Source organism: Miscanthus floridulus, chromosome 1 (assembly GCF_019320115.1).
Source record: "Miscanthus floridulus cultivar M001 chromosome 1, ASM1932011v1, whole genome shotgun sequence".
Taxonomy (NCBI): domain Eukaryota; kingdom Viridiplantae; phylum Streptophyta; class Magnoliopsida; order Poales; family Poaceae; genus Miscanthus; species Miscanthus floridulus.
In genome coordinates, this window is record NC_089580.1 from 137,677,872 (window position 1) to 137,692,447 (window position 14,576).

Here is a 14,576-nt window from a genome sequence, read left to right on the forward strand (position 1 = left end):
ATACTAGCAAACACTGTTAGTCCAAATGGTTATATTATTCATTAAACACCAAAATCAACTTAATGGCCCATGCAAGGTGCCATTTTCCCTATAGGCATTGGGCATGAAGGCTTTTGGCCCTATTTCCTAAGGCAAGCATCTCAAGGAACTTGCCTTTGAAAATAGGCTCTATTTTTAGAGACGACCCTCTTAAGTGGTCTACCTATGTAAATAGATTTATAGGGACAATTGAATTTAGACCATCTTCGTAAATTGAGTGTCCGTCGCCCTTGAAGTTGACTGGACATTTTAGGAGACATGGCAATTTTAGACCGTCTCTGTAAATAAATAAGACTATCTCTTAAAATTAGTTATGTAGTAGTAGCCAAGCCCAATTGAATTTAACAAAAGCTAGCTCATTATTATTGACACGAGCACCGCACAACAAACTATATGTTCCATTGCAATATACTACGTTCTGTTGTAACGTATATTATTTATTAGGTATTGTTTCTTTCCAATTTATTTGGAGACCAAACCAATAATTTTCTATAGTTTTTCTTTGTTTGTATTGGAGATCAAACTATTTGGTGCGAGTGGCTGCAACAAGGAGAGCACAAACTTTGGCTGGACGATCTAATTGCTTGACTCGAGGCTACGAGAGCAACGACGACCAACGCAGGGATCGGGAGAACGCAGTACACGTACGACTGTTGAAGAGAATAGTGGTATCAGGACTAACTGCGCTAGGCATTGAATTGACGCTGCGATGATCTCATGACAACATGAAGCCAACTAACGGCCATTCACTTTTTAATTTGCGCCACCGTCGTCTATACACCATCCATGATGATCGGTCTCTAGTAAATGAATAGGACGCCGTACGTCGGACCATTTGATCACACATCACGGCATTGAATCATGTAGACCGGGGCCAAGAAAGATGCAGCCACCATTTGATCACCATAGATAATAAGCTAGCTCCACACCTACAGACGACCGATGAAATGCAATACATGTATCAATGTATCATATCATGCTTATATATAACCGCTCAAAAAAACAATATATGCACGAAATTAAGTGAGCTTTTTTAGTTAAAACAGTGGAGTACTATGGTGGACGTGATAAATCATCTAATTCTAGCTTGAATAAGCTTAATCCATGCATATATATATGCATGGTGAATTGTGGAGATGTGCCTCACAAGCTCTAATTCAACCAAAACCCAGGATTGATCCTTTCAAGGTCCTTTTGGAACATAGGAATTTTTAAAGGAATATTCCGTAGGAAAAACACCCCATTATCTATTTTTCATAGAAAAAACACGGGATCAAGAAAAAAAATCATGCGTTCCAAAGGGGGCTCAAAGTAAAGTTGGAACGAAACACCCCGTTATTTATTGTGCACTAGTGGTTTGAATATTCCAACGAAATCAAATGTTCAGTCTCTTGCAATAATGTATGTGGCCGGGCGCCGCTTCTGTGTTCAGTTTTGGATATGTACGTAGTCGGTCCTTCATGCAATGAATGAATAGTGGACGACTCTACCTAGCTGCGACCAGCCGCAGCTCCTTTTTCGGCCCTCAAAATTGATGCTAGCTTGGTCGTTCGACCAAAATTCACTAGTACGAGTAGACTTGCATGCATGCCCAGAGAGAGAGAGAGAGAGAGAGGGAGGGAGACGACGACGATGACGACCATGCTCTCTGTGTACGCGTAGCCAATCATTCTATGGGTGAGTAGGGCACAGGGAGAGATGGGACGGACTACACTTGCGGCTAAAGATATATTCAATGCTCTTGTTTATGTCTATCGATCCCAATCTATCGATCGGTCATGGAAGAAGAAATCATCAACATCTAAGTTATGTCTATTTTGTAGGCCACCTGCTTATCTTTATGTCACTGATTGGTGAATCTTATCGCCTTCTCGACCAAGTCCGTTACAGAAAGTGCATGCAGCAGCACAACAAAAGGAGTTGGCCATATTTGAATTCCAAAACCATGCATGCATATGGCCGTGTCGCATGCCTAATGTGTCTATAGACATATACTTCTGCACTCCACCACTTGTGCAACTAACACTCCTAGCTAGCTTCTAATAATTTTATATTGGCTGTTTGTTTTGCTTTCTTGGTGTCCATCTATTTCTAATTAATTTACTTCGCCAGCAAAAAGAATATGAATCCCTCAACTCCTTCCAATGGAATCTATCCAAAACCTTGACCATGAAATCCAAGTCATTTTGTACATTACTGTATATATATTATATTCATCTATCCCTGATAGGTGGGTGGGGGGCTTTTCAGACTTGAGCAGCGAGTCTTTTCTTCCTCCTCCTCCTCCTCTTCTTCTTCTTTTTCTTTTCTTGCGACGAGACTTGCTGATCGAGGGAGAGTCAATGCTACGTACGCAAGTACCAAAAAGATGACTCAACGTTGTGTGCTGTCTTTTTTAGCTACACTAGCTGACAACCTACTACCACAAGACCATATGCGACATGCGTTGCCAAAAGGATAACAATGCATCCTAACAAACTCTATATATATGCTTCCTAGTACCACCCTATTTATATCACCCCATCACCCTGGTTCACACCCTACCTTGTCACAGACGACACATCTCTTGCTGTTTCCTTAGCAAGAAAGAGAACCTGATCCCATAGCTATAGCAAAGACGAGAGATGAGGAACCACCACAAGCTAGCTCCTACCCCTTCCTCCTCAAAGAACATCAACAAGGCCGAGCAGCCACACCTCTCAGGAGCTTACATTAGGAGCCTTGTGAAGCAGCTCAGCTCCTCCTCATCTGCAGCAAGATCCAAAGACCACAGCACCATGGGCACCAAGCCACATAGCCAGCCACCACAAGAAGACGACCTCCTGCAGCAGCAGGCCCAAACAGCACCACCACCACAGCAGCAGCAGCAGCCACACAAGAAGCAGGTGAGGAGGAGGCTGCACACAAGCAGGCCGTACCAGGAGAGGCTGCTCAACATGGCAGAGGCCAGGAGAGAGATTGTCACAGCTCTCAAGATCCATAGGGCCTCCATGAGACAAGCCAAAGAGCAGCAGCAGCAGCAACAGTTGATGCTGCTGCAGCTGCAGCGACAACAAGAGGTTCATCATCTAGTGCAAGAGCCAAGCCAAGCAGCAACTGGAGCTTCGTCTGCGCCGAGCTATGCTTCCTACTACTCAGATAACTTGTACAACTCTCCATTTTCACATTTCACTGCTCCTACTCCTAGTAGCTATTCTTCATCCCCACTGATGATCACTTACGACGCACCAGTTGCGCCGCCCATGCTCAATAGTTCTGAGCATAACTTAGATGACCACTTGGTCCCTCTTCCTGCACAGCCGCTAGGTCTAAACCTTAGCTTTCAGGGATTCAATAGTAGTTCTGTCATCGGTGATGACACTAAGAACAGCACTTGTTCTTTTGATCCTCCATTACTCCAACCATCACCAGCTTCCTCCTACTCAGTCTACTCCTCTCCGTCGGTGACTATGGCGAGCCACGACCTGTCCGCCGTCACCATGGAGAACACTTCACTGGCAGCAGATCCATCGTTGCACCGAGTGCTTGATGATGAGGAGATGGCGGCGATCTACTCGATCGGGCAGCAGCACGACATTGAGTGGAGCGATACCATGAACCTGGTCACGTCAGCGTGGTGGAGCAAGCTCTTTGAGAGCATCGAAGACAAAGGCAACGGGACAGTAGTCGATCAGGAGGCCGGAGGAGCTGCCAACTTGACGGAGGATCCGTCGTTGGTGGACATGCCCGATTGGGTTAGCGATAGCCTTGGCCATGTGGCTACCCAAGAAAGCAACTCTGACTTACCTGGGATACATTTGAACGACTACTACCACCAGGACGAAGATGTCTCCTTGGCCTTGCCCCGGTAAGTAATGAATAATAGTTGTATTATCTTAGGGGGGAAAATCAGCAAGATTTATCCACATCTACTTTTGTTTGCAAGCCAACTATATGAAGCACGTTTTGTAGAAGAAAACAGGATGTAGAATCGCTTAGTCATTGCCGTGTAGGATGTCATAGGAAGTGAGGCTAGCTCAACTGGTTGGGTGAGAGGTGTGGCAATGCACCCAACCACCCAGATTCAAGTCCCATCTTTGACTGAATTTGGGTGCTTATTTCTTTTCTTAATTAATGAAAAACCACACCTAGTTCCTCTTAGGTTGGATCACTTTTTTTTTTTACCGTGTAGGATGTCATAGGTACAGTGATCTGTATTACAGTGAATCAAAATGACCACTATAGTATGAAGTAGTGTGTAAAGTGCATCATATTTGTTTAACACAATAACTTTATCCAGTACTGAAAAAGATATAGAATGCAAAATACTCCGTGGAAATACAAACCAAATATTTATGGGAGGAGGCATACATGCAAAATTGTATCTGTTGGAATAATGAACGAATATATAGGGATGCATGCATGTAATATGCAATTGATTTATCTAATTATGGATATTTCTCTAAATTGCAGTGTCGACATTGGAGATATAGAAGGATGGGATACAGAATGGTTCTCTTGACCGTAATTGATCTGTCATATATGGGAAGCAATTTATCGAAGTATTGAGCAAAATTACTCCCTCTTGGCATGCTTTTGTTGTATATCTCCAATAATAAATGTGTGCACTAGTAGTAATATATTGAAATGGCAAATATTTGATCCCAAGGATTGTTTCTTTAGTAATTAATGCGCTAAGCATCATTAGTCTGAGCACATCTCTTGATGAAATATATCAGCCTTTTGTTGTGAAATCATGTTGACGTACTTAGTGTTATCTCTGCAAATCAGCAGTTGTGTCATTTTCATCATCTTGTTTGTATTATGCCCCAAATTTTAAGTTTCCAATAAGGAATTTATGGATAAAAGTTAGTCACATATATCATTTTAAGTAAAAACATTACTACAGAACAAGCTGCACGCTTGGTTCTAAAACAGAACATGATCGATTTTTGCTTCATTGACATGTCAAATTCAGAACACAATCAGTTGTGGCTTATGAACTTTCAATACCAACTCCCTTTTGGCTATACACGTCACTGGTTTTTTCACATCAGAGACGCAATATTAATGACGTGTTTTTTCTGCATCGCTGATGACTATCTAGCTGTGTCACTAATCTCCTTTTCTGACATAGTAGCATGTGGAATACGATTAGAGAATAGTTTGATATGTCCTTGCAAATAATGAATTAGGATACTAATTTTTTTGTGTGGTCAAGTCTCAGCTATTTTTTAATGGTTCTGTACAGTTACATAATTAAGTAGACGTCCTTAACCATCGATGTGGAGTGTGGCAAGATGATATAAGCTTAGGTTTGTTTTTTCTTCAATTAGCAGTCGTGGCTCAGGATTTAGGTCTACACACTAGTTGAAGAAGGGTCAGTTGAAATTGTAGTTTTGTTATGAGTTGCATATTTCTTAGATGGCAACTTTTATATTGCAACTCATAAGTGATAATTTATGTTGACACTAAGTAACTGGCTAATTTCTAGGGTCATATTCCAGCTAGTAGTAAAGATCTATCTAGACCATTGATAGCTCCACCCCACCGCCCCCACTCACCAAGCTAGAGGTAACTTGACATTGAACTTTAGTTTGCTGTGGGCTTATGATATAAAGATTCAACACCTTGTAAACAGACTGTGGTTATACAAGCTAAACATGTTAATTGTTAGGTGTGAAAGGCAAACTTGTGTGATATATGCAGCAGAACTTAATGGTTGTGTAAACATGTATAGATAGCATGCCTACTACAAGTGCCAATTGCCATAAATAAGATCTATAAGCTATGCCATCCAAGTCAAATTTGTGATGTTTTATGTCTGAGAATGATATAATTTGGTTAATGTAAGTGCTGAACAGCTGGTACAATGTCTTCTCTCAGGAGTGTCCAATTCCATTGGGAAAACCGGCCCGGATAAACCATCCAGTCTAGGCGCCTTCAGTATATGATGAGTTATGGTGTAGTGTGCCTTCAGTGTTTGTGAAATATGCTAAGTACAAGAATATGTCCACAAGATCAAACAATGAATTAGGTGTTGTCTAGAATAGATGCCATATAATTCACCGGCACCATCTAGATCCATTCAAATGTCCTTGGTCATCTCTTCTTCGTCTGCATCTACCAACTTCATCTCCCTCCTAGAGCCTTTTACTTGCCACGTTTACTCCTAGATATAGACCACATGCTCACTCTTTGGGCGACATTGAGTTTGCTAGGGTAGCATTTTATTTTAGGTATTTATAAGGAGTTCCAAATAAGGCATGTCAAAATAAGTACCACTAGGGAGCTAGCCTTGACCACTCGAAGGCAGATCTATATATACATATGGCCACAGGCATGAGTTAATTAATTATAACTTCATATGGTGCTGGCTAAAGGGTTCCTCATCATGCATCATGCAAGTAACAACTCTTCTGATGATGAAGATAAGCCAAATGATGTAATTCCTACTCTTGAAGCTCTACCCGCATTCTAAATTTGTTGGTTGTAATTCTGGAAACCTTGCCAGTTGGAATGGAAGCTTTCTAAGAGGCTGATGGCTTGTTTACATGAGATATCGGAACCGGCTTGTAGACATAGATATACACTATCCATGTTGGTCCTTGATGAGGCCTAATAACACATATTAGTGAATTAAGTATGTAATGTCTTGTGTTTCAAGATCCAACATGCATAATGGCTATCTGCATATCGTCTCTTCTCACTTCAGCATGAAACCCTAGCCGAGCACATAGTGCTAGCACATCGGTGCATGTCATTCTATCCATGTATGTTTGGACATCGTGGAGATGCATGCTATTGCTACCGCTGCGGCATTGATCTTTGGCGAACACAAGGTGTGAGAGCGATCCTCTACTTTCACGTTGGGCTAGGCTGCCCCAATTCTTCTTCCGCTGTGCTACATGCATGTTTATCGGTTATGATTTATGATCTCCTCTTTGAGTGATCTAAATGATTAAATGTGGTTAAAATCTTATTGTATGCAATCGTAGCTTACCCGTTCACGCACTTTCAGATGGCAACCGCACAACACATCACATGAACGACGTTTGCTGCAGTGTTCTTAATCTTATGTCAAGGCAGGCAATATCAAATTCTTGCATTCTTGATTGGCTAGTAAAAAGGCATCAGCGACTCCTAAATTAACATGTATGCTTTAAACTTTACAAATTAAAGGTAGTTCACCTTTTGTTCTTCCTGAAAAATGAAAATGTTGTGATAGTTTTTTTCATTTGTGAGAGGACACCACGTAAGTAGTTGCCAACTGGAATATAATCTTCGTAGAATTTGAGAGGTGCACGAAACACTTTCTTGGGACCGAAAGTAAAAGGAAAAGAAAATAAGATGCCCCTGATATTTCATCGACCTGTTTTGGCCGCAACATGCATGTTTTATAGGATCTCGTCATCAAACAACTAGGGTTTGGCAGACTGCGCCATGCCTCTCTACTAGCTCTGGTGACTTGTCAATGCAAACACTGCTGTTGCTGTCGTCCCATGCACCGTAGCTGACGCTGTGCAGAGAGAGGGGCAGAGCAGCATGCATGCGTTTGTGTTTCACTCCTGATAATGATAGGTACTTGGCAAAATTTTTGGCGAAATACCACCGTAACATTTTCGTTGTTATTTGACAATTAGTGTCCAATTATAATTTAATTAGGCTTAAAAGATTCGTCTCGCGAATTTTGTCTAAACTATGTAATTAGTTTTATTTTTTATTTATATTTAATGTTTCATGCATGCGTCCAAAGATTCGATGTGACGGAAAATCTTAAAAAAATTAGCATTTTGGAGTGGAACTAAATAGTGCCATAGTATTACAGCATGCTGTTTCAGGCTAGTAAAGGCTTTAAAGTACATAGAGCCTAGAGGAGCAGATGCTGGAAGACAAATTCATGCATAGAGATAGGTAAAAACAGGGAGGGGGCAGGGCTCGAGGCATGCAGACATGCAGTGCAGGCAGACGAATCTGCTGGAGTAGACGGCTAGAATGCATGCGTGATCAGGAATGCATGCATGCAAGCACCTATGCAAGGCAAGGCCTCAATCAATACGAGGTTCTGCTGGATCACCCTCTTATGATTTTTTAATTAATTAATTGTGATTGCTTTGCATCAATAGCTCATGAGTTGCTTCACAAGTCACGAGAATGCAGGTTTTGCTTCGCAATGTGGAGGCAACGTATATGTCAGCATTGCAACGTGGGGATGAGCTTGAGGGCTTGAGTTACTCGCTCCTGCTTTTCAATTCTGCAACTGCAAAGAATTGGTCAATATTTTTTTAAAAAAAAAGTCAAACTCTTCGCCTCACGCTAAAGTATTGATAAATATCCATATAGCGTCCAAATTGTTCCTTTAGCTTGGTTACTGTTCAGCGATGGCCGATGGCATAAAGAAAGTGTTACATTTGATAGACAAGATCTTAGTTGGTTAAGCTATACTTCCTCCATCACAAAAGAATGACATTTACATGGAATTTGTGTAAGTTTTTATATGTGCAAAGTAGGTCGTGTTTGTAAGTGACGACCCTACCTCACGGTCCTCTTAAGACTCATTAGTAACAAGTTCCCCAAAAAAAAGACTCATTAGTAACAACTAGTTGCAATAATTATTTTGTTCTAGTCTTGGCGTGAAACCTTTCTCTCTATCTCTCAATATTTATCTCCCAATGATCCAAATTAGAAGTTCCATAATTATCATTGTGACAAACTTTTGAAGCAATATTGGACAAGTAAACGATTAAATATTATTCTGGATGGGGCCCTTTGGCGTCCCCTCCGGGAGGCTCAGCCGACCCACCAAAGCTAGCAAACCTAGACAACATCTGCCACCCTCCCACCCACCGAGCGCCACCCTCACCCTTGACATCTTGCCGCAGCCGTCCGTGCTATGTTCCGCGCCACCGGGATGAACCAGAGCATTGGGGGACACCTTCACGACCCAACCAGGTGAATCCTTCCAAGAACTCCTTCTGAACTTCTACACCACTGCTTCCCCTTTCTTTCTTGGTGTTCCACATCCTATAAGTCAAGCATATTGTGGATTACTCCTGCGAATCTCGCCCCCTATTAGAGGTTCAAGTCTCTAACATCCTCCCGTTCCATTTCACTGATCCCCCAATCATCCTCAAAGTGAAGTACGTACAACACTTCCTCTGCTGGGTCTAGGTTGCCAGAATGTCGATTGCCCACTTCCTCAGCATTGGCAAGCTTGAGCTTGTGCTCCATGCATTCATGGAGGAAGCAAGTGCACAACTTTGAATTCCTCTACTGCTTTCCAACCGCTAACCGACTAGCTGCCCTCATCAGTGTTGTGCATGTCTATCCGCTCAACGCGGACATGCCTTCCTATCCGTGGACAACCTGTGACTCATTCAGAAGATCGTCGTATATGCTCAACCTAACTAAACCAAAATCTCCCCCTCTGCTTCCCACTCCGCCCATCGACACGTCAGTTGTTCTATGTCCTAGTGACATGATGGGCTCTAACTCCTCCCTCTCGAGCCAAACATCGTTGTTACTTTGGCCACCAAATCGTTCCTAGCCGTAGCTTTATCTCCCCAGCCCCATCGCCCACTCATTGTCACCCTCCTCATTTCCGACCTATGCTTGTGGCTTGTTTTTGCTGCCTTGCCTTGGACCGTATCTTGTGTCCTCTACTAGGGATCTGATCTGCTACCGCAACGGCTAGTTTAGCCCATGGGGCTATAAATAGAAGGTGGTCTCGGCCATGGCCGGTGCTGAGCACCTCGAGGGACTTTGTGTCCATGCTTGAGAGTGCTTGGGAGCCCTCCATCTCACATATGTGAGATAGTAATCATCCGATTGTGTGAGAGAGCGATTTTAGTGCGATTGCATCGAGAGGTTGCATCGAGTGGCACTAGGTGATCGAGTTGCAAGCCGGTGGTGCTTGTTACTCTTGGAGGTTGCCACCTCCTAGATGGCTTAGTGGTGGTCTCCATTGAAGCCCGCAAGAAGCTTGTGCGGTGCTCCAGAGAAAAGCTTTATGAGGGGCATTGTGCTCGCCCCGAGGGAGCCGCGAAGAGCAACTCTAGTTGAGCATGTCATTGAGCTACCCTCACTTTCGGGGTAGGTTCTTGCGGTGCCCGACGTGCGGGCTTGGCGGGTGATGCCAATTAGCCACCGAACCACCAAATGAGCGGTCGACACAACGGGGACGTAGCGTGTTGGCAAGCACGTGAACCTCGGGAGAAAATCGCCGTGTCAACCTTGTTCTTCCCGTTGGTTTGCAATCCCCTTACACAAGCTTGTGATTACTTTTATATACATTGTGCTTGTGTAGTTGCTCTTATAATTAGTTAGCTTGTGTAGCTCACTAGTTACCTTCTTGCTTGTGTAGCATAGAAGTAGCTCCCTTGTGTGGCTAATTTGGTTTGTGTAACCTTGTTAGTCACTTTGCTTAGTTTGTGTAGCTAAGTATTTGTGCTCTCTAATTTGGTATTGGTTGCCTTGTTATTGAGCATTGCTAGTGAGCTTAGTTGGCTTTGTGCTTTCGCTTACTAGCATGTGTAGGAGCTCCCTTGTGGCTTAAAGTACTAGTGGCATAGGTTTGTGTGACCTTGCGTCTAGAATTGGTTAGGTGAGCTCTAGTTAGCCCGGTACCTTTGTTGCTTAATTAGGATCTTTGCAAGGTGCTAGAGAACATAGATAGAGGGGTGTAGTCTTGGCTAGACCAATAGTTTTAATTCTACACTTATTTTGGTTAGCCAACACGATTAAGTTTTAGGAACGACTATTCACCCTCTCCTCTAGTCGCCATCTCGACCCTACAACGTCCTGGCTCATGAAACCACCGCCCATTGTTTCGCGTCGAACCCTAGGTGAGCGTCAGCCTCGTAGATAGGTCAGTGTGGGTCCCGTGCGGCCAGCGCAAGTGCTAGTGCTACCGCTCGTCGTGCCGACGCGTGCGGGGGAGGCCGAGGACCTTGCCGTTGTAAAGAGGAATAAGTTCTAAGGGTTTCATTGCAAAGTTGTTGTCTATAAAAATAGTAACATGGACTGCGGGTTGTTTTGCTCATAGTCTAGAGGCGTTTTTGCTAATGTGCCAGCGCGCGTGGGACTTCCTCGCCGCTGGTCGCCTCCACGCGTGGGCCGCACCTCTCCTGTGGGCCGCCGAGCACTCATGCGCGCGCGTTGCGACTCGTGGGCCATGTTGTCCAAAATTAGTTTAGCTTTTTCGTAGAGAATAGAAATAGCTTTTCATTTGTATTTCTGAGATGATCTTTGGTAAATCATATAAAATCATGTAGGTATCCAAAAATTGTGAAACCAATTTTTTTAAGTTCCTAAAATTATGCTCTATTTGTTGGTGTATTTAGTTCATATATATATTTGTTGATACCAGGAACTATTAAATTATTTGAGAGTGCTTAATATTATTAGGTTAAATATTGTTGGAATTTGTGTGGCAATATGGTGATAGGTGTAGCTTTGAAAATTTTATAGTAGCTTCATGGTATTATTATGTGCTCACTGTAATTTTTGTAGCTTTAGAATAGACTTAACATAAGGGTAGTTAAATGCTCTTTGTTTCAAATATACATTAAATCATTAGTAGAAATAAAGATATATCCTCCATTTGTAAAGCTAGGTGTTTGTTAGTTGAACCCAACACTTTACTTGATGAAGATGATAGTTAGCTTAGTATCTTAGTCATTAGAGCTAGCTTAGTAGTTTACCATGTGTATTCTTAATTTAGGAGCTGTTGTTGCTAAAATACTAAGTGTTGCATCATCATCGCATGCATGTAGAGAATGAGTTGACGGAGATCGTGGCCATCAGAGACCATGAGTTTGAGGAGGTGATCGAGGAGTATGAGGAGGAGATCCTTATGTAGGAGGAGGTCCTAGAGCCACCACTGACTGATTGAGCTGACACCGCACCTGCCCAAGGCAAGCCCTGATGCATAACCCTTATTTTGAATAATCACTAGATATATATATATATGTGTGATGTGCATTTACGTTACAGGCTTATTGTTGAAACTACATGCATAGATAAACCTATCTATGAGTCCTACTAGCATAGGTCCAGTAGCTGCTATACTTAGGCTATCGGTAGCGTGAGTAACCTGCTGTTACTCGCAATAGGTGATTATTATTATCACTCTCATGATAAATGGTGAAAAAGAAATAGAGACCGGATAGGGATATAGTACGGATATTGGTGGGTGTAAGAGGTTATGTCCCATGGCCAATGGGGCATAGTTTTGGTTACACTATTTTCTCTATCCGTGTCGATTAAGGACCGGCCGTTGCATTGGATTCTTGTTAGGTCATAGACTTATTATCCTAAGCACATACTTGTTTATGGGAGCAGGAAAGGCTCATTGCTCTCTTGTCATGGGTTCTGGCTCTTTCTGGACGACTAATTGGAGGCGGGGATGGTGGAGGTCTAAGCACCACACTAAGTCTAGCACTCAGGTGTGGGGGCTTGGAGTCCAAGTTTGGACGGGGACCTAGACCCCTTGATAGGAGAGTTGTGGGTTGGTCCTGCTTGTGCCTAGGGTACAAGCGGAGCATGTGTTTCAGGGTACCTAGCTAGGCTACATTGGTTCACAAATCACCATGTAATATGGTATGACTTGTCTACAATCTCGCACCGTAGTAAGAACAGGAAGATGAACGGTGGTGAAATGGATCTGATTGCTCAACTCTTGCTTGAAAGTAGAATAGGTGCTTACATAGAATGGTTAGCTAATGAACTAATCATGACTGCTAATAAAACACATATATGAGGATTCACTACTAGTGTCACTTTTTGCAAAAAGGAAACCCAGCAAACCATAAAGCTTATCATATCATTTGGAGTTGGGAAATTATTCCCACTAGTCAGGTAAGTCTTGCGAGTATATCGTGTACTCAGGGTTTATTTACCCCCATTTTAGGTGTAGCTTAGCTGTTGAGTGGAGGATTCTTCTGGGGGGCACAGACGGATCCTTGTATCTTACCGCTAGATGTTTATTTCAATTTTGCTGTTTAAATTCCGCACTCTAAACTTGGTATTGTAATAATATATTTCTAAGAACTCTTGATGTATGAAATGGACTAAGTATTGTAAACTCATTCTCATTATTGGATCCTGGAGGAAAAATGTGGATTGTTTGAGTTCTCCCTTGGGGTGTGCTCGATAGAACCATCCAATGTAGTTTGCTTTTGGGGTGATTATTGTCTAGTGGAAGACAAGCGCCTTCAAAGGTGTGTTATTTCGGGCGGTTCTACCACAGGTGGTACCAGAGCCAATAATGAGTCTACGAGTTTCATAACTCTTTTTAAAACCTAAAATTTGACCAATAAAAGTTTTGCAAAAAGTAGGATGCGATAAAATTATATAAATAAGTATAAGCCCTAGTAATATGGTCTATCTAGGATAGCGGCACTGGTTTTACCTAATCAATTTTCTACAGGTATACTAACTTATGCTACATAAGAATTGTTAGTGTACGGGAAGTGAGTGTGCGATGTGCCAAATTTTTTTACTAATGCTGCTATATTCTGGCTTGAGTGAACGGGTAGGCCGATGCATGCATCATGAAAAGAGAATCTTGCATAAACTAAACTCCCCCCACACGTATAATTTAGATTAGTGAATTGATAGGATAACCTAAAAGAATGCTTTAATAAAAGTCTTATCATTTCTCTAAGTCTCTTGTTCCTAATCTAGAAGGTTGTCACTAATGGTTGGTTCCTATCTGTTTATAGATGAACCTAAGGTCTGGACACAGGAGCACCAACGCTGGGGTAGACCTGGGTGATAATGGTCGTGGTGAGGGCATTGGCAACACCAACGGGGAGAGCCATGAGGCCCCACTTCTAGCTCCTCCTCCTCCACCACCACCACCTCCGATGACCCATGCGCAGATGATGGTGGAGATGCTGGCTGCTCGACCCGAGTTAGCCCGTGCCTTGGAGATGCTAGCCTAGATTATTGGTGGCTTTGCCCATGGAGGCCCCAGTGGCAATGGTGGGAATGGGGGTGGTGCCCATGGTCCTGAGGGGCCCTATTCTTACTAGGATTTCTTGAAGACGCACCCACCCATGTTCACGTCGACTGCTGAGCCTCTAGATGCAGAGCATTGGCTTTGTATTCTAGAGCAGAATTTTCAGCTGCTCACTGTGACTGAGGAGCAGAAGGTGCGCTTTGCAGTGCAACAGTTGTTGGGTTCTACCAGTGTATGGTGGGACACATTCAATGCCATGCAGCCGGTGGATCACCGTATGACTTGGTAGGAGTTTACCGCTACTTTTAGAGAGTACTACATTCCTGCTGATGTGCTGAATAGGAAATTGATGGAGTTCTTGGACCTAAAGCAAGGGAGCATGTCTGTGATGGATTATGTGAACAAGTTCAACCATCTAGCATAGTATGCTGGGACCCATGTTGATACTGATGAGAAAAAGAGGTACTATTTCTATCACGGCCTCTCTTGCAGTCTATAGAAAGAGCTGTACATAGGGAACTATCAGACTTTTGGCACTATGATGAATGTTGTTGTTGCCATGGAAGGACTTCAGCATGACTCTCAGGCTGAGTGG

At 42.9% G+C, this 14,576-nt stretch overlaps 1 protein-coding gene across 1 annotated transcript; it reads left to right on the forward strand.

Moving 5' to 3' along the window:
- Positions 1 to 2,663: 2,663 nt before the first annotated feature.
- LOC136463992 (uncharacterized) lies at positions 2,664 to 4,540 on the forward strand. The gene is made up of 2 exons (XM_066462956.1): positions 2,664 to 3,886; positions 4,492 to 4,540. The coding sequence occupies exons 1-2, from the start codon at positions 2,664 to 2,666 to the stop codon at positions 4,538 to 4,540; spliced, it is 1,272 nt and encodes a 423-aa protein (XP_066319053.1).
- Positions 4,541 to 14,576: the final 10,036 nt, after the last annotated feature.